This window comes from Trachemys scripta, chromosome 11 (assembly GCF_013100865.1).
Source record: "Trachemys scripta elegans isolate TJP31775 chromosome 11, CAS_Tse_1.0, whole genome shotgun sequence".
NCBI classification, from domain to species: Eukaryota; Metazoa; Chordata; order Testudines; family Emydidae; genus Trachemys; species Trachemys scripta.
The window spans coordinates 68918606-68944895 of record NC_048308.1 but is presented as its reverse complement, the minus strand read 5'-3'; the positions used below and the strand labels follow the sequence as shown (position 1 = coordinate 68944895).

The following is a 26290-nucleotide window of genomic DNA, read 5'->3' as shown; positions in this document are numbered from 1 at the left end:
GGACATAAGTAAAGCTGAGGAGTCCTATCCAAGATGAACCCTAAATAATACACACATGACGGAGTGAAATTTAAAATAACAGGCATAGTTAATAGAAAACACAAAGTCAAATCTAGTTTATTAATGGGGGGAGGGATAGGTCAGTGGTTTGAGCATTGGCCTGCTAAACCTAGGGTTGTGAGTTCAATCCTTGAGGGGGCCACTTAGGGATCTGGGGCAAAATCAGTACTTGGTCCTGCTAGTGAAGGCAGGGGGCTGGACTCGATGACCTTCAAGGTCCCTTCCAGTTCTAGGACATAGGATATCTCCATTAATTTATTTATTTAAGAACATTTTCCTACCCTGTCTGTAACCTTAAATTGGAACAATCCCAGCAGTTACAAAGGAGCAACCAAACAGCAGTTCTTTCTCCCTGTGGAGCTCCTGGGTCTTTTTGGACCCTTACCAGTAAGAACTATGTCCCTGGATAGCCATTGGATGTTATAGTTTGCAATGTTGTTGTTGTCATATTGGTCCCAGGATATTAGAGAAACAAGGCAGCTGAGATAATACCTTCTATTGGACAGCTACACAGAGCTATGCTTCAGGTCTGAGAAAGGTACTTAAGGTTAGTGTACACTAGGTTTGCTACAGTGGCACAGCTGTTCCAATGTAGCCAGTGGCTCTCAAAAACTTTTTATAGTAGGGGTGCTGCACCCCCCCCCCTTGCCCCTGTGCACACACCTGCCACACCCTAGAGTTGGGGCCGGGAACAGGGCCATGGCTCTGGGAGGGGGGACGCAGACAGGGGAAAGGGGGCAGAGGCTGGGGCCTCAGCTGAGCGAGGGCATGGAGCCCCAGGTGTGGGACCCGGTGCAGAGCCCCATGTAAAATGTGGGGGTGCTGCAACACCCCCCTGCATTGCTAGTTCCCACGCCTGTGGATGGAGCTCGCTGTTCTAGTGCTGCTAGTACAGATGCTCTATGCCAATGGGAGAGAGCTTTCCTGTCAACATAATTACTCCAACTCCCCCAGCAGCAGTAACTCTGTCGATGGGAGAGCTTCTCCTGCTGACACAGCACTGTCCACACTGGCGCTTAGATCGGTGTAATGTACGTCACTTGGGGGGTGGCAACTTAAGTTAGTGGGTTACAGATTCTTGTATTAAATAATAAATCCAGTATCTAGGATGTCTAGTTACATGTCTAGTGTCTAAAGTACTAGGATCACTCCCCAATGTGCCCACCTCTTTACAGGTCACCTTGAGGCAGAACATCTGGACAAATGCACCATGAAACCAATGATTTACCTGAGAGAGATCGATTTACATTTATTATCTTTTACATGTTGGTTAACATAAACGTCAGCCTTACTCCTGTGTTTTAATTTCCCAAGTTTGTCTTCTGTCCTAACTACATGAATAGATGGTAGCTTGACTTCATTTATAGTAGAAACAGAAGATTATAATTTATAGAAATGCACAATAACATGCTGTAATTAGACCTTCTACCTTTATGATAATTCCTTATTTACATGGCCATATAAGCAATCCATAACAATTCACACCTACCTTAAACTTGGTATTGACTACATAGTATGTCTCACACACACAAGTAGTTGTTACAAATGCCAATAAGTCTGTAAGTTGAAAAGGCCTTGCCAAAATATATCTCTACTATTTAGAGTTTTTCATGTGAAGAATGCCTGTTCTGAGGTGTTAAATTAATTGTGGTTCCATAATAGTTCTTATACAGTGCGTCTCATCCTTAGCGCTCAAAACACTTTTCAAGTGGGGGGAAGGTATTTTTATGCTCACTTGACAAATGAGAAAAATGATCTTCAGAAAATTCAAGTTAATACAGATCCAATGGAAGTTGTTAGTATGTCATGACAAAAGTTTGGGCATGTTTTTCCATCAAGAATAGTCCAAACTAGTGTTGTGCATGCTTTCCCACAAAGTTCTTCCAGTGCACCTCAGTCCTCACCTGCATCGCAAAAGAAACTCCAGCTTTGCGTCTTTAGAGAACAAACTACAAATGATGCTAGATTTTGCAACATATATGGATACTAGGAACCATCAAACCCCTCACATGGCTAACACATGGCTCTCTTTTCCACCACTTAATTTTCACTTTCGACCTCAAAACAGGGCTGAAGTGAGATTTAACAACCTTCTAGTAAAAAACTTTATTTTACATGTATTCCTTTCCCTTCAAATGCCTGCCTAAATGGCTCCTCAGCAACACCATTAAACATTGCCTTATTTCTTGTAGGTACCATGACTAAGGCTGAGTCTATCATGGAAGTCCTCCATGACTTTTGCAGTGTCTGGTACTGGCTGGTGTAGCCTTAACCATGACAGGAGTTGGACTTGAGCAGAGTATCTGAAGGAAAACTTCAGTTCAGAAAGCACATTCTTAACTCACATTGTACATAAATATTTGTCAGTCTTTGAAGAGCACATTATTTTTATACCATGTTAGAGAATGGGTGCCCTGGAGGCTTGTCTCTAAATTTCATGGCTTTGTTTGCATCATGGTAGCCCAATGAATAGTAATTTTTTTTAAATTTACTGTTTTTTTTCACATTGACACCTAGTATACGTTGGAAAAGAAATTTCATAAAAAAGTGGTGGCAAAATAAGTTCAGAAATTTCAGGATCCCTGCTCTGAGAATAAAATTTCTTTTAGCAGAAACATCTTTCTGCTGTTTTGTAACTGTTTTCTTGACAGTAATTGCTTGCACTATCAACAAAATGTGGCTGCGTTTTGTTCAAAGAAAAAGTACAGAACAATGCGTCTTCGGTTACTGGATTTAAATGCTGCTTGTTTATCAGCCTATAACGGGCAAGATTGCAGGCTCCCTATCTGTAGATGAAACTGATGGTCCAAACCAAGAATAAATCCATCATGCCATAAAAGTAGTGGGTCTTTGGTAGAGTAAGCAAGTAAGCATTTTCTCTTTGCTGTGAATCAATACTGAGTCTAAACAGAGGAAATAAGATCAGCTTATTGAGAAGAACATGTTCACCTATGTTCCAGACTTGCTCTTCTAGTATTCATCTCCTTTAAGTCCATTTCGGGCAATATGCCCCGATGGAGGTGGGGGGTTCCCCTCACTCCCTTTCTTTGCTGCCATCTCTTATTGTTCCCCTCCTCTTTAGGAGTAAATCTGTTTGCTTGTAACGCTAACACATTTTACTGCATGCAGTGGCAGCATTGCCAGTTGAGGATTGACTACCAAAAGCAATTTCATTTGTGATCTAGGTTCGTACTTGATTTGTTACAAATGTGAGGCTTTAATCTCCTTTCTAGCAGTGTGAACAGAAGTCCTGACTTGCGTAACAGTATATTGTCCTTAAATTATAAGACTTGAAAAAAGCAGTGGCACATGAGAAAGCAATTTGGCTCAAGCGGTGACTTGTCTGTGCAGTATCCAGATCTGATAGTGGCATCCTGTGTTTGTGAAGCTTATTCTGTATTAATTACATGATTGAACCTTCACCTTGGCACAAGTACAAGAATGTTGATTAGGTATGGTTTTGGAACCCAGCAGTCTTTGGAATACCAGAATTTACATGGGATATCTTCTTAATGTACCCTAAAAGGAAGTGTGAGAGTCAGTAATGGTAATAATGCATATTATATATTTAGCGCTTGGTATTAAGTTCAAGAAGCTTTTCTGTGATGGAATATCTTTAGTTAAGTATCTTGTTCTTAAACACATGAAAGCACAGATCATGTAAATAAATGCAAATTGTTGATAGGTTTAACAATGACAAATGTACCATCAGGCGTTACACTGCAACATGCCTAATTGTATAAGTCACTGATAGACTGATCTTTTAAAACTTTTCTAGAGCTGTTCCACTAACTCAGAACAAATGGAATATTGATGGTAAATATCAAAATGCAGTTAAGGACAAACATCTCTTTTAACTAGCAGTTTCTTCGTTTACATTATAATTACTGGAATAAGATGGGCCGGAATATATAGAAAGCTGCCATATACCATTAAAAAACACTTGGTGATTGTGACCCCCAGTATGGTGTGTCTAGGGAAATTATTTTGTGTGGTGGTGGTTAGAGAGGTTTTTCTTTTCCCCACCAATTCTCTCTTGTTAAAATATGTGCAACAAAAATGGAGGTGGAGTTATCAACTGATTATCTAATCTCATAATTCAGCTAACTCAGTTGTCGAAACTAACCTTCAAAATTGGTCGATCAAATGCTACAAGCAAAGTACTTGTTTTCCAGTATAGAAGCTGGTGGTCTAGTGATCACAGCCAAGCAATTATGTCCCTCTTAGATAGCATGAGTACTAGTCATTAAATAATTATACCTTTGATTAGCTGCTTTAGCTGTTCATTGCCTTTGAAATATGATAGCACAAATTAAAGCTTTTATTAAAAGACAATTTTTCTAGGTGGCTGAAAAAGATTTGTGTGTGTGTGTATAAAAGAACTGTAATTTCCAGCTGCAGGAAATGAAAAAGCTGAGAAAAAATAAAAATGTTTCCAATTAACATCTATTTCTGTCTTTGTGAATCTTGAATGTTTATAGTACGTTGCTAATACACTGGATAAATAGGCCAATCCTTTACCTTCTGCAGAAGTTTCAGTGGGGAAAAAACCTTACTCAGATGGAAAGAAGAATGAATCGTTAATATAAAACACCATTCTTCATTAATATTAGTTTGAGATTAACTTTCGTGTAAATGAGTAAATATAAAACTTTAAATTCATGTTAAGTGATCAAGATGAACTTTTCTTCTCCCAATTTTCATCTTTTCTCTCTTTGAAATATATGAAGATGAAAAAGCTGTAAACCAAATTTAATTAAAATATTAATATGAATACAATTATTATCCTTAAACTGTTTCATGATTGTAAAATGGAGCACTGATGGTCAATTTCCATTTTGTTGTCAGATGTGAAATTTTAGTGTAGCGTGTAGGTGATCTTCAAATCCAGAATTCAGTATTCCTACCAATTTCCCTTCTCAATCACCATCCTTCCAAAAACATTCAGGGCCAGATTATTTAAAAGTGGGGCCAAATTTTCCAAATAGTTCAGCACCCTCCAAGCTTGGATTTCTGATTTAATGAAGTACCCAGTTGTCTTTGCTTTTGTTTTTATTTCTGCTCTTGCCTTGGTCTGGTGGCAAGTCTGTTAGAATCCACATTAACCCGCTAAATGGAAATCTTTTGAAGCTTTCAAATCTCTTTCAAGTTTTTAAAGCAATTTTACTGTGAAAATCTAGTTTAGTATGAACTGCAACATGAGCTATTCTGAGAATTTGCTGGGAAATGCAGAAAAGTAACAATAATTCTTCGTGTGTTGTCAGATATTTGCACTATTTTGAAATTTTTTTAATTAGGATTAATTTTATATTAATTTTGAGTAGAATTTACAACATAATGTTATTCAGAGTCAGAAACTCAGTTCAGCCAGGTTATTTTACTTTCTGAATACGTGTCCTGTGTTGTATTTGCTTGGTCTTAGTTTTTTAATCCTTTCAAAGACCTTTTAATGGATGTTTCAACTTTACTACTTCCCTGTATGGCATCCTCTAGGAAAAGACCATTGTGTCAAGCCCCTTTGCAGTTGAAGTAAGGAGTTCACATAGTGTAAGAATCTTCTGGGTTGCATCTTATGAAATAATTCTACTCCTGTTATGAAAGAACAGAACATTTACAGTCTTGTTGAGCAAATGAACATTCAGATGGCCAACATAAAAGAGATCCCCAATCTGCAGCTTCTCAAAGAAATGACAACTGATAAAAGATCATGGGATGCAGAGCACACTAAAAAATGTAAGAGGAGAACAAAACAGCAGAATCCGATCACCACTGTGATGTGTTAGCTTTATGCAGATTGTCCTGGAGCATGGGGTCACCCTAAAATGCCCCTCTCTCAGGCAGGCCTGCCTTTCTGCAAATGTGGTATTTATACAAGTCTAGCATAGATATTTAAAATATACAAGTTAGGCTGGTATGTGTTATCTGGAAAGGTTACCTTACATTTTCTTTTGCTTTACCTTGTGTTTCATAAAAAATAAAACTTCTTTATATGAATGGACAGGGTTATTTATTTTGTGCTGGGGATGATGAGATATTCTCAGAAATGAGTGGCACACCAACTACATCCCCATCCCCCTTCCTCCGGTGTAGGTGAAAAGATCCTATTATTTCTGATAATTGATGCTGAGGGCTGTGGCGTGCCTCATTTAATCAGCACTGTTCAGCACACTCCAGGGATGTAATTCATGCACACTTTAACATCCAACATGGCTGACAAGGCTTGGGCACACAACCTAACGGCTACATCATTTTTTAATCAGCTATCTGAGGACTATTTATCTAATCAACAAAGAGCTCTGTCACATGGAGACCAGAGGTGACATTAACAAGTCTGTAGTTTCTTGGTACAATGATGGAAGAAGATTTTAGAATCAAACTGTAGACATTAGAACACTCCTAAGAATGCAAAAGCAGCATTTCTCTCTTATAGACACACTGTCCCTCTCTTTCTTTAATATGTAAGGGGTATGCATATATATTTTAAAATATAGAAATGCATGCTACATACAAAATACACCTGTGTTCAGTTTGCAAAATCGAGCACTTGAAAGTTAGTGAATGGCAGACTTAATGTTGCCTTTGCCTCACAAATACTTATGAATTTATCTTTGTAACACTCCTGTGAAATAGCAGAGAATTATAATCCACATTTTACAGAGAGGGACCTGATGCAGAAGGAGACAGGCCAAAGCTTTATAGTCTTCACTAATTTGGGCGGGGCCCCAGTGATTACAACCAAACTTGAGAAACCCCCAATATTCAGTATTTGTATAGCATTTCATGTTCAAAGATCAAACTAATTATTGCTTACAAGTCCCCAGTGTGAAAGTTATCCCCATTTTACAGATGGGAAAACTGAGACACAGACAAAAGTGATTTGCCTGAGGCCACACAGTGAATCAGTTGCAGAGTTTGGATTAGAACTCTGGCCTTCCTGACTCCCCACTCTTGTGCTCATTCTCCAGACTACACTGTCAAACTGGTCGAAAGGCTGAGCATCCACAGGTCCCATTCATTCTGATTGCAGGTGAGTGCTCAGCACCTGTGTGTGTCAGGCCCCACCTGCCTCAGGCGGTAATCAGAAAATGAGGAGCGCACAATTAGTGGAACACCTGGAATTTTGATTTAAGTGATTTGCCCAGAATTACATTAGAAGTTTCTGACAGAGGTGGAACTAAGCTTTCCTGGCACCGTCCTGCCTCAGTAGCAGTAGCGGTCTCTGCTGTGTATCTGAAGGTTATAGGTTCAAATGCAGCCGATGACCCATCGGAGAGACGAATATGTGCAAGTTAGTGTGAAAACACTGGAATAATCGTTGCAATTATTTTATATTGCAAAACAACATTAGAGGTGAATTTGGAGGTTTTGTTAATATTTGTTTCATTTGTTTTGTATGTATTTTGGTTAATGGGCCCAATCCGTTTAAGAAAGGGTGGGACACATTTTTTGTTTGAAGAAGACTGAGAGCAGGATGCGGGAGATGTTGCTTGTGAGTACAGACTGTATAAGACCCTGCGTGTGTAAACTCCAGAAAAGGTCAGAACTTGACTTAATAAATTTATCTTCCAGAAAACAGGCTTCACACTTGAAGGTGTAACATTAGAACAGATTAGGGGACCTGGATGCCTGAGGACATTTGCTAATGATGAGCATCAGAGCCTTTTGCCTCTTTGGTTGCTGGTATGAATCCAACCCCACTCAGTAAGGATTAAAAGAGGTTTCTGGCAGCAAGTCAGTGTAAATGGAGACACCAAAGAAAGGTACCTCCATGATGGCAAATTTCAAAATCCTCCTACGAGCCAGCCAGGGAATTCTTTTAATAAGAAAAGTAACAAGCAGGGGTTGCTGCCACTCCCTCTATAATAACCACATCTTATTTATGAGGAAAGAGAATCATACAGTCCTGTCGTCTGGGTACACAATTCCCTATCAGGAAATATAAAAGAAATTGGGGCAATTTAGCCACAATGAAAATTACTGCATATAAGAACCCTTATAATTAATGTTTTACATTGATCCTTCTTGAAGATCGTGAGGAGGTCTTAAAACTGTACAGAAATAACCAGAGACGTTCCTAGTTTCACCTCTGATAAATGGTGTATACTATTGCATAACTGTGAAGCCAGGGGTGTGCGATTTCCAACTTGGGTAGACATAGCTGCGCTCTTTAATCAAGCTTGCGCACTAAAAATATCAGTGTAGCCACAGTGGCTTGGGCTAGCTGCCCCATGTACGGTCTCGCCCAACTCCCCCCCCCCCTCAAATCCCCCTGGTATGTATTCGGGCACCTAGTCCCTGCTGCCGCCCGCGCAGGCATATTTACGCTGTTATTTTTTGCATGCCAGCTCAGTCAAAGCTAGCAGGTGTACCGAGCCAGAAATTATAGAATCATAGAATATCAGGGTTGGAAGGGACCTCAAGAGGTCATCTAGTCCAACCCCCTGCTCAAAGCAGGACCAATTCCCAACTATATCATCCCAGCCAGGGCTTTGTCAAGCCGGGCCTTAAAAACCTCCAAGGAAGGAGACTCCACCACCTCCCTAGGGTAACGCATTCCAGTGCTTCACCACCCTCCTAGTGAAATAGTGTTTCCTAATATCCAACCTAGACCTCCCCCACTGCAACTTGAGACCGTTGCTCCTTGTTCTGTCATCTGCTACCACTGAGAACAACCGAGCTCCATCCTCTTTGGAACCCCCCTTCAGGTAGTTGAAGGCTGCTATCAAATCCCCCCTCATTCTTCTCTTCTGGAGACTAAACAGTCCTAATTCCCTCAGCCTCTCCTCATAAGTCATGTGCTCCAGACCCCTAATCATTTTTGTTGCCCTCCGCTGGACTCTTTCCAATTTTTCCACATCCTCCTTGTAGTGTGGGGTCCAAAAATGGACACAGTACTCCAGATGAGGCCTCACCAATGTCAAATAAAGGGGAACGATCACATTCCTCGATCTACTGGCAATGCCCCTACTTATACAGCCCAAAATGCCGTTAGCCTTCTTGGCAACAAGAGCACACTGTTGACTTATATCCAGCTTCTCGTCCACTGTGACCCCTAGGTCCTTTTCTGCAGAACTGCTACCTAGCCATTCGGTCCCTAGTCTGTAGCAGTGCATGGGATTCTTCCGTCCTAAGTGCAGGACTCTGCACTTGTCCTTGTTGAACCTCATCAGGTTTTTTTTGTTTGGCCCAATCCTCTAATTTGTCTAGGTCCCTCTGTATCCGATCCCTACCCTCTAGTGTATCTACCACGCCTCCTAGTTTAGTGTCATCTGCAAACTTGCTGAGAGTGCAGTCCACACCATCTTCCAGATCATTAATAAGGATATTAAACAAAACCGGCCCCAAGACCGATCCTTGGGGCACTCCGCTCGAAACCGGCTGCCAACTAGACATGGAGCCATTGACTTATGTCGCCGGCTGCAATGTGGACATAGCCACAGTGTGCTGAGGGCACTGCTAAGCCTTTAAAGTTGCAACAGAAATTTTGGGGAAAGGGGGGGAATAGGTTCTTAACTTGAGCATTAGACAAAAGATAGAATATTACTCAATCCGCAGAGAGGGAAGACCAATGAGTTTTCATGAAGCATATGGCTGTATCGCATGCTACAACAGGGCATATTAATGGTCCTTCTCTTTTTCCTCAGAAACTTGTTCACACAGGGTATAGGTCACAGCAGTTGCTGAATTTAACTAGGGAAATATTTAACAGAGTTTTTAAAATGCCTAAACACAATAAAGGAACCACTCACTACCTCTTTTGGACATGAAAACATCTATATACGAGCTACTCATCAGTCTTCCCTCCTTATAGATCAGTCATTCTGCTGGATTCAACCATCTTAAACAGTGTATTTGACCTACGTAGTCAAGTAAGTTTGTGCCATGCAGAAGCAATAAATCAAATCATAGAATGAAATGATTTAATCAAAAGTGGCTGGCTTGCAAGATTTCAAGAAGTCTTTTTGACCCCTTCATCTTAGAAAACATGCTTCAGAGCCATGGATTCAAAGTCTTTATGGCTTATCATTGTGTAATCTCTTGCTATGATAATTATAACAGGAATTGCTGGGCTATATTTTGTGCTGAAGTAAAATATTATAACAATATATGCTATTGTTTCACAGTGTGGTATCATAATGCAGCTCTGTAGTTAATAACATAGCTCTGTATTGCCGGGCTACATATAATGACTTACTGTACCAGTCCGGATTGGGAGTCAGAAAGCACAAATTAATTTTCCTGACTGAAGAGAGAGAAATTTAATCTCAGCAGTCTAAATTCTAGATGTTAATTAGTTTGGATGAGATCAAAATTATACTTGTAATCTAGCTGTGCGCTCAGGTTGGAATGTTTCGGTTTTTTGGTTTGTTTTTGATAGACAATGAAGCCAAAATCAATGCGAGTTCAAAGACATTAATAGAAGAGTTTGTTGAAACCCTTTAAAATAATACATTAATAATGCAGGTTATGGTATTTCAACATTGTAGACAGAAAGCTAGATATGTCAGGGCAAATTAAAGAGCTAAAACTTGTATTTCTTGCTAAATTAATAGGCTAAAAGAAGAAACTAGTATTTTTTTTTAATGGAGGAGAGGCCTAGGGAAAAATTTTTTAGCAAATCCAACTATTTGAAGATTCTTTCAAAATAGGAAGCTGAGTTACCATTAAAAATAAAAGAAAATAAATATTTATTTTAGATTCTTTATATAGAAAGCTTGTTATGAGATTTAATAAGCAGTGCACATCAGAGGCTGGAGATATAATCATCTTCTGTTGAACTGGCTTTTGAATTAGAAAGCGAGTCCAAACTAGATAGCCTGAATGTTTTGGGATGTGAGTCAGTGACATATCAGGCACAAAACTACCTGCAGTGCCTTTTAAGGCCTTGTTTGTAACTTACAAACATTTATAGTCGGTGTGTAATCGTGAAGGCAGTCAGGGTAGGCTGTCTAAGATGGGCCTTGGTATTCTCACATACATCACTCAGAATCCTGGAGGCTGCATTTGGCATTGTCCAAAGCCTGCTGATGGTAACAGTATTGTATTATCTGAGGCAGTGAAGCACCGCAAAAAGTAGACTGAAGTCCAATCAATGCTGCAAGACACACTAGGATGTATCAGGACCTCAGCTTCAGCCAGAAAATGTCCATTTGTTTAAAGGAAGAAAAAGGCATGACATTTAACACATTTAAAATTGATTATTTCATCAATAGGTTAATAGAAAACCAGGCTGCAAGTTCACTTCCTGCTTATACATCCATTCTCTAATGTGCGATTAGAGTATGAAAAATGAAAGACATAAAGCAGACTGGGAAAGGGGCTTTATGTACTGGAGACAGCTTCCCCTTTCAGAGGGGTGCCAAGTCTAGACTTTGCTATTTATATGCAAATTTTTTCAGAAAAAGTAAGTTTTCAGCGGGGAGATTGAGCCTCTTTAGTTGTTACTTCCTGCTGTGACTTGCTAAATGTCTCTCAAAACTAAAGGTTCATAATATTAAAGGACACAGTAGACACAGACACTTTTAGGCTTGACCAACTTAAATGTGTAGATAAATCTGACTGAATCGGTTGGTCTTCTGGATAATATTGTAGATTTTCATTTCAGTAATAGATGATCTATTTTTTAAAGTTAAGGGGATGGGTGACGGCAGTCAAGTGTCCAGGTTTCCATTTTTCCCCCTTATCAATGCATAGTATTAAAAACGGAATGCCACTGCGTTGAAAGAATGTATATTGTTAACGTTCTAGGGTGGCTGGGTACTGCTCTTCAATTACAGTTGAATTACCATTTTATAATAGTGTTACTGGTTGTGTGCAGATGGTAGTTATCATTCTCAATGCTGTACCTGAGGAATTGCTCCAAATAGGCAACTTTCCTAATACAAGATAGTAGGACAGGGTTTCTCCTTACAGCACTAAACTGGATTCAGCGAATGATCACGTCACCTACTGTACGAATCAGGTTACATGCTCAATCTTCTGATTGAGCTACTTGTCCATTACGGGAAAACAAGTATTTTTCTGTTCTTAGCCATTCAACTGAAGATACAGCTTTTTGTTAAACATTTGAATGAGTTAACTGTAATGTTACTTTTCCATATAAACAATCTTTTGGTTGAAGCGCTTCTTGGCATTATAAAATACACATCTAGAAAAGAAAACAAGTAAAAGACTTTTTCAAAGTTTGCATATTTTATTTGTTGTGTGCATATCGTCTCAAAGGTTGAAGGGGCATACTGGGCAGGAGTGGGAGAAACAATATATACACCTAATTATGACAGATTTGTTACCAACAGATCCCATGTTGACTGAGATGGTAGACTAACCAGTTCCAAAGTGTGCACTACGATGCACCATCACAATTAACCCTGCAGTATTTGACCGCCTTAGACCAAGATCTGAACGTGGGGCGAGACTAGGTGGAATATAAGGCATGCTGAAGTGTCTATCAATTGGTACTTGTCTCATTCTCTTGAAGATAGGTATGAGCTCTAATACTGCTGACAGCTGATGGAGGTTTGCCTTTATCCCTGTTAGTATTGTGAAGTCTGTTCTCCACGCTGCATGTATATAGTTACCTGACAATCGCAATGCCTGCTACGCTGCTTTACCACCTCATCCTGAGACGTGGCCCCAGTAGGTAACATTTGAGACCTATTTTGGGATAGCGGCGGGGAAGCTTGCTCTGCTATTGTCCATACATACAAGTTTGGTGGATAAATAACAGATAAGATTTTCCAGTGTGTTAATGTTGGTGGTTGTTAAATGCCAACAGTGTTTTTCTGTGCCTGGTGTTGTTTTGAAAGGAAAGATACAGGCCCTGCCCCATGAAAGTTACTCTAAAAATATTGTTAGTCTAGTGTATTTCTCATGTTGTGAATTAGCTTTTGGAGAGAAATACATAGATTCTGCTAAAAGACAGTGAGAGAATTAATTTCCCGTAATGAGCAGAGGATTTAAGTGCTTTTTCTATTTAAGTTCTGTCTATTAACGTCAAAAACGGGAACTTGAAACTGAGAGAGATTTAAAGGTTTGATGGGATTCTAATAAAGCAATGGTCGCATTACAGTTTACCTTCCAAACAAGAATTTATACTTTGCCAATAACCTGCCTCTGAAAAACCAAGATGTGCATAGTAACAATGTCTACTTGACATTTATAATAATAATAATAAAGTAGAACAGCTAAGCATAACATTAGAAATAATGCTTATGGTGGTTTAGATTATTTGAACCTATTACATCATCACCTGGAATTAAAGGTTTTACGGTTACAGGTATCTAGTGATTCGTGCATCCTCTTAGCAAAAGGGGAAATCCTTTGTTTGGCAATTTTTGCTATGATTTAAACAGCATTATACCTCGGTATTTGTCTTGCCTCTAATAGTGCATCATGTATACAAGAAGTACTGAATGCATTTTCTATTCCATTGTCATTGCTATTTTAGATCCAATTATTATTGACAAGTCTTGTCATGTTGTAAAGTCTTGAAAGTATCTTTTTCAGTGTGGGGGGGGGAGCAAGGCCTTCTGTGTTGGTGGTGGTTCTGAGAAGCTGTGGTGTTCTGTGTGCATTTTGTGTGTGTGTCTGTGTAGCTGCTTCACATATAACAGGCTTGTGCTGGTATTTTACTTCACGTGCTACTTTGACATTTCTTTTCTCCCCCTTTTCATATTTTTCTTTTCTTTATATTTTATTATTTTCTCTTTTTTTTTTTCTCTTCCCCTTCTGCTCTCTGGATGCAGCCAAACGCAAAGCATGGAAACTAAACCGTGTTGGTAGCCTGCGAAATATATACAGCAGCAGCAGCACCAACACTGAAGGTAACAAATTAAAACAACACGTTTTAGATGAACACCTTACCCTCTCTCCCCTTTTTACCTGCCTCTCCAGACTTGTTCCCCTTTCCTCTCACTTTCCAAATGCAGGAATGGAAATCAAATTTGCCCAAAGCATGCGTGCTTTCATCTTTTGTTTGCAGAGTCATTCCCATGGTCTTTTCATCTTTTTGTTTGTGCGTTTTATTTTGCCATTCATGTTCCTTTCAGCTTACTTAAATTCTGACCTTTCCCTCTAGTCGTGGAGTGGTGATGTTTAAATTACTTTGGGAACCCATTTTCTTTTATTTATTTATTTTTCCCCCTTTATACATGTGGGCACTCAATGTAATATTTCCCAAGTTATTACAGTTTTTAAAAGTGTTAGTATCAGGTGTAATGATCTGTAGCCAAATACAATAGTGTGCCGTGACATTTAAGTAACAGTCTTAATTTGTTTTGTGAAAGCGTTCTCCATAATGCTCTTTGCAGCTCTAATCCAAAGGCGAGACAGAGCCAGGTCATTTGCATGTGCTACTCTTGCTTGTAAATTCTGTATATTGTTGTATTTCTAAAGGTCGCCTGGTGCCAAAGTTCACAAATTGACTTACATTGCTTTTTTCACCGAAGACAGCCGTCATGCCTTTTGTATAATAGCAGATTGAATTTTTCCCCACCTTCATTTGAACAACACAATTATAAACTGTCTTCTTTTTTTTTTTATTATTACAAATGTCAGAGGTCAAAATTACTTGGAAGCCAGGCAAGGAGAAAAACCCTCGGCCACCATCTCAGACAGCGAGTAAGAGGGGATGGTGTATGAAATATGGAATGCAAAATAGGTCACATCTCGGTAATCTTGGTATTATAGGGGGGAAATCTTTTTTTCACTTAAGTGCGAACCAAATGGGTCAAGTAATCGCAAGCGCATGCCCTAACACTAATTGACTTATTTTGGAATGATTATAACTGTAATATTTTTCTTAATGTCACTGTTTTCTGGGCTGTTGATTTTAGCGATTGCCAAGTAGTGGCATTAAATCTCTTGTAAATTTTAAATTGCATGCTATTTCTGTAAACAAGTCCCTCTGTTCACATCCTGATCATTAACCTTTGGTGATTTATATCACCAGCCTTTTTTTGCACAATTACTACCGTATGCCTTGCTCTCACCGACAGATAAAATGTGTCTGGGAAACAAAAGTGTGTTTTTTACTGCAGCTTGTTAAGGAAACACATTTTATTATAATCTTGTTTTATTCCTCGTTGTAAACTTAAAATTCTCACCTTCTAAGTAACAACAATAGAGCTATATCCATTGTGATACTGTTGTTACCGTTTAAAGCACTTAAGTGCAAAGTGTGAAATGAATTGGAGAGAAATAAATACTAGTTGCTGAACATGAATAGTTAAGCATTTTGCTATTTAAAAGGAAACTTCCGAGATACTTTTTTGTAATTTGCAAAATGTGTTCTTATTTTTTTCACTGATGATCTCTTTTAGACATGTTTTTTCCCCCAGATCAAACATACAGGCATGTTTGCTATTGTAGGATGACTCTTGACAAGCATTGGATTTATTGTTCAATTTTTCTAAAATTTTAACAATAAAATAAATAGAAATAATTGCATATATTTTACAGAAAGGAAGTTCGTATTTGGGGGCCTGTTCAAACTTAGGTGCCATTTAACATACTGATACCTTTCATATTAATATATGGGTATGCTAGGGGTATGTTCATCTGTGGGAGAACATAACTGTAAAAGTTGAACTCCGAAGACTGCAACTAGCAGCACCAATGAGATTTTAACTGATTAGGTAAGGGGGAGGGGTGGTCTTTCTCAGAAGTACTCACCACGTGGGAAAGAGAGAGTCCAGGAAAATTGTGAGTAATAATCGTGCATCTTTGAGCTACTAAACAAAGTCTCTGGATAATGGCCGGCATTGCAAAACTGGGGAATGCGCAGTTAATCAGGAGTATACATAATAAGAGTCTGTCACCGTGCCTCAGTGGGTCACAGCTGAAAATACCGGATTCAGGACAAACTGCTGAGAAATGGGGCAGACCTCCCTCCCCCAAACTGGTGGTTATTCCTTCATAAAATATACTAAGCCAATATCAAAAGTAAACTGCTGTCTCACCACACTGGTTAACAAGAAGTCATAAATGCAGTCTCCTTGGGTATCCCAGCCCTTGTTTCACCATCCAGACAGTAGACTTAATGATGAGTGGTTATTTAAAGCCAATTTCATCAAAGGGTTCTTCTAATCCCAAGAGATCAGCCACATAGCCAGGTCAATATAGAACTCAGATCTTACCCAATAATCATGCTGTTGCCAATCCTTTAGTATCTAATATCTAAAGGTTGGTTATAAGAGGAAAGAAAGAGGAGAGAGTCATAATGGTCAGCGAAAACAAATACACTCATTGCAAAGTTCTTGTATCAGGTTTGAAGCAGTGATGTTATAAACTGCAGGCTTGTGAAGTCTCTGGTAATTTCCAAAAGATTAAAAGGTCATCTTTGTCCGGCTTATCCTCGTCTATCTCTCCACAAACGCAAGTCGACACCACACCATTCTGTTTTGTTGCAAGCACGTTCCTTGCCAAAGAGCTTAGTCATGGGATCAGCCCAGTGTGTTTTTGGTCTGCCCAGCGATCGCATGTGGTCTCTGGGGATCCAGTCACTGATGATTGAAAGGTACTCAGTCCATTAGTAGAATGCTCCTGTTAGTGTAATTCCATAGTCCAGAGATCAGAGCAGGAAAGAGGCAAAATGCAGATGCTTCTAGGGTTTTTTATATCTTCTCCCATGTGGAGGGACTGCTCTCAGTCTTAGTTTGTGGAAAATAACAGGCACAAAAAGGAGTCCAGGGTCACATGAGCTAGTCACATGCCCTTGCATGCTTCGATGAGTCATGAAAACAGTCATTACCCACATTCTGGCTAAAACATCCCCAGGAAGGCCCATCAGGCGGGGACAGGCTTCTTCCATCGTCTGTTACCCGAGCTAAGTGTCCTTTAATGGACCATCAATTTGAATAGTCCATTCACAATGTGCTGGCCAGACTGGATGTAAATTACCTTGTGGGTGTTATCCCAGGAGTAAACACACTTGAAATACTAATACTAGTTAATATTCATAACTTTAGATACAAAGATGAAACATGCATACAAATAGGATAATCATATTTGACAGACTGTAACTTTTCCATTGACATATTTCATATAAATTTGTCATAATTACATAATAGAGGTGGCAATAGTTATATATTTTTTAATCATACAACAAGTCCTAAGTGCCACCAAACAGCTGTTTGGCGGCGGGGGAAGCGCTGGGAGGGAGGAAGGGAGGGGGAGGAAGTGGAGAAGAGGATCTGGTGCACTGCTCCCTTGTAAAGTCAGCCAAACAACGTTATAAGGGAGCATTGCACAACTTTAAAGGAATATGTTCCCTAATGGAGCAGCGACGTAACTTCGAAACAACGTTAAGTGGGAGGACGGTAAGTGAGGAGTTATTGTATTCTGTTGGAACTCTTGCATCCACAAACTGACTAGGCTCATCATTTCTTAACGGGGATCTTGTCACTATCCTAGCCCATGACAGCATGGCTTTAGACCAGTGGTTTTCAACTTTTTTTTTATGTGCGAACTCCTACAAAATTTCAAATGTAGATGTGGACCCCTTTGGAAATTTTAGACGTAGTCTGCGACCCCCAAGCATCTGCGGACCACAGTTGAAAACCATTGCTTTAGACTATTAATTTTTTGACATGCAGAGAAGTCCCATAGAGAAAGACAGCTAACAGGAGCTGGAGCGAAACCAGGTCTCACTCCCTAGCGTGTTACCATTAGGTCATTAATATACAATAGGTAATATATGCTAAAAGTGATCAGTGGAATCCCAGCAATTCAACATCCTTACACCCCAGGGCCCAAATTCCATCCTCATTTAGACTTGATCAACCATGCTGATTTCATTGGGAGTTATGTGGATGTAACTGAGGGCAAAATTTGGGCAATGGTACCAGTTCAAGTAATAACAGGGACTAAATTTGTCTAACTTTTATAATCAGAAAAGAACAAAGTTGTTTAGACCAATAAGATTGTCTGTGTTCAAGGAATTGCCCCCTCCCTCTTACCTGCAATTTAGTGAGACTCCCATTATATAGTTATTCACTGATTTAATTCTACGTTTGCAAGGCCATTATTAGGGTTTGCTGCAAACATTAGGTTTAAGATTTTATTCTACCATAGAGAAGTGACAAGTTGAATTCTTATTGCAGGCAAAGCAATGGTCACTCTGAGTGAAAGATCCAAAATGTTTAGAGGGGAAGGTATATAATGTAAATTTGGTATGTTTATAAAAGACACCTGACCCCTCTCAGCATTGTAATTTCAGTTATCGTCGTTATGCTGTTTAAATACAAATGTGATTTTTCAGAGATCAGCACATTTGGAGCATTGTACACCAGTGTAACTTTCTAAAATTAAAGAAACGAATGCTGTGCTTGCTCAGTATGCTATATTTAAACATCTATAATTATATCAAAACCACATTTCTTCTAGTCTTCATTCAGGGCTGCATGCATGACAAGTTTCAAGTATTAAACCCAAGTTGTATTTGAGTTACCAAGTATAAAAAAAAAATCTGAAAATGTCTAATCATATGAAAAAAATTGTCCATGTTCATTAACTCCAAAATGCCTGAACAGATTTTTATGAAACAGTCCCTTTAAAAAAGTAATACAGAAGTGACATTTCAGCTATAACTATGGCTTTGCTGCCTTGACACTATCATTGCCTCATTTAAACGTACTTAAGTGTTAAGAAAGCTCTTAACATTTGAATTATATGTCCACTTTGAAATGTAAACTAGAGAACGGCAAACTGAAATGTGAAATTGTTTTTAAAAGTATTAGGAAAATTATCAGTCTAGCATTGACATAGATTCTGCATAAACTGACTGAAAATGATTTCATGGATTTCCTCAAACCCAAGTGTCCTACAAAAACAACGAATGCCTACAATAAAATAATCCACTCCCCTGAGCTAATAACAAACTTTTTGTCTCCGGTTTGTCATGTAAGGGTGGTGATATAATTCATCCAATAGATCACAATCTTTATCAAGAGCTGTGGGCCAGAATACCTGTGGGTGACTAATGGCAGAGTCACATTGTCCTGATAGGGTTGAATTTCAAAACTAATTAGATTTAGACCACTGGATTTGGAGAGGGGAGAGAAGTATTAGCATAGTCATGCCCAGCGGGACATGGCACAAATTTATTTCCTTAATTGGAGCTGCTAATAAACATACTTATAATCTTCCAAGATATGAAGATAAATTACACTGAGTGACAAATGGTAATGATGGCGAAAATTATCAAGTACCTAAATAAATTAAAACAAATACCTTTGGTGTTGTATTTCTTTCACAACTACATGGGTAGGGCGTAAATATCTACTGCCTCTTTTAGGGCATGAATATAGTTTTTTGCTGCAACCCTAAGTCTTTTCAAATGACTGATTCAAAAGTGTGGGTGGGTAGGAATTTTATGTGGGGGAGGGCTTGGCTGGGGGAGTTTAAATCAGTCTTTGATACCACATTGTTATGAAAACTAAGCTTGCAATATGTCATTTCAGGCATGTGTAATAGAATGGGTTTCAAGCTTCAGTCCCAACTGTTGGAGTTGTTTTTGGATCATTAAAAATATGTCAATATCTTTAGTCCTACACATCACTTGTTACTATATTTAAAGGGAAAGTATATGGTCCCTGTTGCAGAGTTAGTTGACTCATCCAATCTAAATGTGCAGTGCTGTTATTAATTACCAAGTAAGCAGCCAGCCTGATGTACCTGTGATAATGGCTACGTTATAGTAAGATCAGCATCCCAAAAATACGAAACCTAGTACCAGTGCAAAGAAGATTAATTTTATGATTAAGGCACTGGACTAGGTCTGGTTTTACTTCCTGCCTCTTCCAGAAACTTCACACGTGACCACATGTCCCTTACTCCCACTATGCTTTAGTTCGAATCTGCAAAATCTTCCTTTCTTTCTCTCTCTCTCCCCCGTTGTCTGTTTAGATTGTAAGTATTTCAGGGCAGGCCCTGTTTCTACGTCTTTGCATGGTGCCTAATTCAATGGAACTCTGATCTGAGGTGAGGCCTCTAGGAGCTACCATGATACAAACCACCACTAATGGATGCATAGTGTAGCATATGTTTGAGGTAACTCGCATCATTTAGATTAGATACATGATTTTAGAATTACTCTTCAGATAAAAAGCCAACCGACATTGAAAAGTTTTCTGGGAAGAGGTGTTGCCTTTATGAATATAAAGCGATTTGAGTCAATCTTATGCATTGGCCATGTTCCATATAATTAATCAAATTAGGCCTCTCCACTGCCTATCAGAATGTTAGAAGAAGTAAGACATGGCATTCATTGTGGGCCCACTGCCTTCGTCTGTTTTCCATTGGGAAACATTTCTCACTTAGCATTTATGGGCTTACACAGAAGGGATACCAGAGGTATGTCTTGACAAAGAATAAAGTTTATCCAAAAAGGAAAGTGTTAAGGGATCCGTCCACTGAGGTAGCCTGAAATAATACATTATAACCCATTGTAAGCCTTATTTCATTGGATCCATAGAACGTGTTATCCATTTATATATGGTGTATCAATGTTTATTTTCACTTGTGTTGTACTTGGTATATAAGGAATATTTCTTTCTTTCCTAGGGTCGGTGGGTTGTTGATACAATAACATTCCTGTTGCCCCAATGAAAGTAATTAATAACCACATATAACTGAAGATGAGTTAGGCAAAATTAAAAACCAAAGGTGGTGGTGTAGGAAAATAGTAAAAGCCAGATCTGCAATATAAGAGGTGATATTCTAACATGAAGGGCAGCTGTTACACTGAAACTTAAGAGAACTCTACAGGTTTTTTTTATATGCATTGTCTTGGATATCCAGTTCTCATTGGTTCTTTGAAAAAGCATCACAGTGATGCATTACTCTTTAATTATGATACACTCTAATCCGTACGTACCTGTCTCCCTCCAGTTCTGTCCAACTCCTGTTTTCCCATCCAAAAAGGTATTCTTGTCAGACATCTCCTGTTGATAACAACTTCCAAATGTAAAACAATTGCAGCTGTTTTTTAGCACTTTAACCCTTTGTCTGCTAGGCTTCCAGGAAATAATTGATGACTGATTGGCCCATTAACCTTTTAAAAAAAAATGTTTGACAGCCTGGACCTGTGTAATGAGGAGGGATTCCTTGTGAAATCAGTTTGATGGCTGAGTTGCTTGCCCCTGAGGATGCAAAATTAGCCCCGTGGGACCTCGTCTGCATAGAAACTGGACACAATTAGAGTAATATCCGGTGTTATTAATGTAGTTTGGAGTAATTGGGCAGGTTGATTTCGACAGGTTGATGGTGCTAAAATACTATTATAGTGGACCTTTCTATGAATAACTGTTAAACATGGAAAACTGTTTAATAAAATTTTGTGATTAGGCTCGGAGGAGTTTAAACAGCTCAACGTATAATATTGCTGGATAAAAAAACCGAACAGTTTCATTTTATTTTGTTACATGGATTCTTCTGACTGTGTATGTAGTATTTAAAAATTTTAAACATACACTACGTAGCAGCGCATGCATTTGCTCTGTAGGCATTGCTTTGTGTAATCACAGTAACATATAATATGCTGTATTATTTGTTATTTTAAGATCACAGGTTTGAAACCATAGTCTACCATATTTGGAATAGTTTAAACAGAAAATTTCTTATAAGACAAATCTTCAGCTGGTGCAGTTATTTCTGATCTTCTGTTTTTGGCCTCCTCCCCTCTTTTCTGGGGTGGGGAGCAAATTCAGAAGTGGAGGGCATGGGAAAAAGAATACGGACTTCCACTTCCTTCATGGACTGCTTCTCTCAGCCAGTTGTGGTGAACATTTGGGCAAGTTTTCAGACCAGAATAGCATTGTAGCCCGACCAAAAGATTACATAGCCCCTTTTACCAAGATGAGAATACATGTAATAACCTGCTGATTGTGTGTGTTATCTGTGCCTGAGCCACAAAGGGTGTGAATCTGTTACAGCCCACAGTATGGCGCTTAGCCAGAGACTTCTGTGTTTAGCTTTGGAGGTTCCCAGTTCGTACCCCAGTGTGTCAGCCAAGATGGCAGCTGGCACAATGTCATCTGATCACAGCAAAGAGGGTCAGGAGATGAAACAAGGAATTTGTGTGTCAAAAACTATTCTTTGGAAAAAGATAGTTTGTATATAAAAATGGAATGTGCCAAAAGGTGCTTCTGTACTACACCGTGTAATGTTCTTAATAGATTGTTTTGAACATAATGCATTTGGTAGACATTTCTGTAAACAAGGAAGAATGTATAATTTGACTGAAATATTCCTGAAAAGCAAAACTGGCAGTTGAGACACATGTTGATGGAAAATCACATTGGCCAAATGAGATTCCAACTTCTGGTTGTCTAGAAAGGGATACTGTGTGTGCAATACCTTGGCTGCCAAGAATGCCTGCCTAGAATATAACAGGAATTGTTGTAAAGTCTTTAATGCAAAGCCAACATGATGGTTGAATACTAATGTGTGAGGACTACATTCTGCCTGCAAACTACTCCCATTTTAAATTCCCTGCCATTGACTATGGATGTTCAGAGCTGACTATGATACTGGGACTGGGGAAGGAGGAGGAATAATTAGTAATCAGAGAGCAGTTGGCTCTGTCAGAAAACCAGATAAAATACCTAAACATAATCAAATGTTGATGCCAAATTGTACTGGATATAAAACTGGTTGAATTGTTGAATTTATTCCTAATTCCAAATCCCTTGTTCCCACTTACGAAGTTCGCTTCTCTAGCCATAGTATGATCTAGGCTATAACCAATGGAAGGTAGGAGAATTTAATCATACATGTTTTTTAATTTTCATCTGAGTCACCAGGCAATTAGCAGAGATTTATCAAATCCATACCAAGTTAAAATATAGTTGAATTACAAGTAGGATTATCGTCCACAGAGCTCCATAACTTGTATATGTGTTCAAAAATCAATTATTTCTTATGTATGAAGGGATCTCCCCTCTGTATCATTATGCGCCTCGGTTTTTATTTTTCTATGAAGATCTCTGGGTTCTCCACAGGACCTTCTGTATACTTAGCAAAGGAGTTGCCTCAGTGCCAATACATGCATTTTTTTTTTTCATTTTGAAAGGGGCATTACTGAAAATTTTACCATACGCTGTTGCTTCTCACTTCTCTGACAACACATCTTGTAGCTGTGCAGATATATTTCTCTTGTACAAATAGATGGGAGCCTATTTATAGAATATACACCGGGAGGTTTTTCTTAAGGGGCAGAGGTGGTGCCACTGGGCCTCTAGAAATTCTTCTTCAATACTTGCATGTTTGAAGGAAAGTCCTATTAATCACTTAGAGACCATTAAAAAGAGTAGTAATGATAAACTCTCAAAGTTGGACTTTATTAATACAGGAAGCTGCTAAAACAGGTGCTTGATCCTTCTCTTTCTCTTCTTCAACTAGCCTTCCCCGTTCTTTGTTCTGGCTCTCTTCCCCCTCAATAGCACTTGTAAGGTAACTTATTTTGTTAATGTAACTTTAGTTTTGATAAGGATTATATATCGGAGATGTGAACAATGATCTGATCATTAAAGAAAGCAGCTTGGATGACATAATCACACGAGTTTGATGTCACTAAGACCTGTGAGAAGTAAATGCAGGTTACACAGTATTTTATGTAACATGAATCTGGCTATATATTTTGGCATTACCCATCTTGTTTTGGCGAAGGAGTAGTTCTATAGATGTCCAACTAAGAGGTTGCCGAGTTAAATCTTCTTACAGAAGTTCAAATAAATAAACCCTGATGAGAGCTACCGTTAAATGTGGCTGGATTTCAGATCCTTTTCATGCTTTCATTCATGCATAACTTTACTTGCTTGAGTAAGCCTCCTGAAGTCAATAAGACTACTCCGCATTAGTGAAATATTTGTAGGATCAGGGCTCAAATTAAGGAGAAAAACTGTTGATTTTGTCCCTTACAGTTCTCTGAGTCAGTTCTTGAGCTCATTTTCAGTTCTTACTCATTCGTTGGGCAAATTCCCACTAAAGTTATATGGCACCACATGTGTAGATTATGAAGTCTTCCTTCCAGTATTTATGTAAATTAATTGTTATTTGTGATGATGGTAGTCTAGAGGACCCACTTGAAATTGGAGCCCCATTGTGTTAGGCACACAGAGAATGAAGACACAGGCCATGCCTTCACTGCTAAAAAAGGTGTGTTTTTACCATAGAATAATTAATGTGCTTTAGCTATGCTGCTGCCAAATCCTAGAGGAGACATGGCATCTGTAGTTTTTACTGTGAGGTCAACTATAGCCAGGACTGAATGTTGACCTCACCTAGCTACCTCGTGGTAAAAACTACAGGTGCTTTGTCTCCACTAGGGTTTTACAGCGGGATAGCAAATACATGTTAGTTATCTTGCTGTAAAAATCTCACCTGTTTGGTAATGAAGACATAGCCACAGAGTAAGAGACAATCCCTGCCCCAAATTGCTTGCAATCAAAATAAGCAAGACAGAAAAAGGTGAGAGGCAAGGGATATAACAAGCAAGCAGTGTGCATGTAGTGATTTCCTAGTGCCATATTAGTTCCATGATTTTTTTTATTTTGGATTTTTGTTAACTTTTTAGAAGTGGGAAGATTCTTGGAGCTCACATGACAAGAGGGGGCATGGTGTCACGTGAGTCCTGAGGTTCCTGGGTGGTGGTCTCCGGCTACACTGTTTTGAGGTGTAGGGGGAAACGGGGTAGTATATTATTATGTAATGTATGTAGTAGTGTAAAGTCGTGATCCCTTGAGATTTACCTGTAGGTTAAACAGTATATCATTGTTTTGCATGGACAGGAGGATCTCTCTCTCTCTTTTTTTTTTAATCATGTTTTTAAAAGTTGTAATTCACAATATTTTGATGCCAAACCAATTAATCACAAAGTTGGGACTCCTTGTAATTAACTGATGTGGCATCATGATCAATAATTGCAACATATAATTCAAACTGTGGGCCAGCCGCAGCTGGTTACAAATATGAGCCTGCCAAACATGGCTTTCATAAGCCTTTGCTGGGTTTTTTTGCCCCTCTTATGTTTTGATTTAAAAGGCCAACTTGAGGTGTCCTGATTCACCACAGAATAATGTTTGCATTCTCTTCCCCTTGCAATCACAGGCCTTATCTCAAAGCTGACTTGCGCCTGAGGGAAACTTTTGACCAGCTTTTGATAGATCTCTTCTGTGAGCCAGGCTGGGCCTGACCCATCCTGGACAGGTCATTTAAGTGAAAGTGAACCCTGGGCATCTTAAATTTGGGGCCAAATTATCTACTGATTTTTAATTGGCAAAGCTGTAATGATGTTAGTGTGGCGCTCCACCAATTTACATGAGTGGACACTTGGCCTGTGGACTGGAGTTTGAATTTATTGGGGAAAACTGTTGCCCAGAGATTGAAGGAATGATTTCCAGTGAGCACTAAAGCGGTATTTAAATGGACTGATTTTTAGACTTGTCATTTATCGGTACGTGTTTATGAATGACAAAAAAATGCAAAAGTTCCTTGGCTGTAAATGTATAAGTCTCTCTAAAGCAAACCCGTTGTACTTTATGTTCACTGGTACATTGTACTCTTTTATTCTAGTCGTTCAATGATTCCTTGAGCTTTGTTCAGCTTCCTTGACTTTTTTTATTTGGCTTTGGGTGTCCCAAGTGTGTTTGGAATCTGTGTGTCCATCCCTGCAGTATCGCTGATACTTTCTTATAGTGTGTTCCTCTGGCCCTGAAGTATTTTTCTTATGTTCCTGTTATCCTTGGATAGTCCAGTGACCCCTTCTGTTGGCTCCTCAAATCATTTTCACTGCTCCTTTAGTCTCCCTAAGCTGCTGAGAAGAAAGTATTGAACTAATATTAATCCTGTATTGCAATTTGTTTGAGCTGTGGAGAAAAGATTATTCAAGATGGTTATCAGCTGTGTGTATGTGCATGTGTGTGTACACTTAAAATGTATTATGTATATTGTATATGATACATACATATAACATCTACACGAGAGAAAAATTTACTCCAGAGGATTTGTATTAAACATTTTTTTATTCAGTAGAACATTCATCTTAAGTTATTTTACTAAGTGCTTCAGCAGATTTTACAAGAGACTGATTTCCCTTCAAATATTGGTTCTTAGCTACCTCTGAGGGTTAGCGGAATCTAGGCTGGGTTTTTTTACTAAAATTTACAGATCTCCCTAAAATAGTTGGTATTTCATCCTCATGAAATAAATTTATGAAGCCAGGAAAGAACAA

The 26290-nt window shown here is 38.9% G+C and overlaps 1 protein-coding gene across 5 annotated transcripts in view; it reads left to right on the top strand.

The window, feature by feature from the left end:
• AGAP1 (ArfGAP with GTPase domain, ankyrin repeat and PH domain 1) overlaps positions 1–26290 on the top strand; it is a 641433-nt gene that overhangs the window by 550306 nt on the left and 64837 nt on the right. For 3 of the 5 annotated variants that reach the window (XM_034785589.1, XM_034785590.1, XM_034785588.1), the window contains one exon: positions 13806–13883. The exons of the other annotated variants lie outside the window; for them this stretch is intronic. In XM_034785589.1, the coding sequence (XP_034641480.1) occupies positions 13806–13883 (78 nt within the window). The remainder of the gene's footprint in view (positions 1–13805; positions 13884–26290) is intronic. 5 annotated transcript variants of the gene reach the window in all.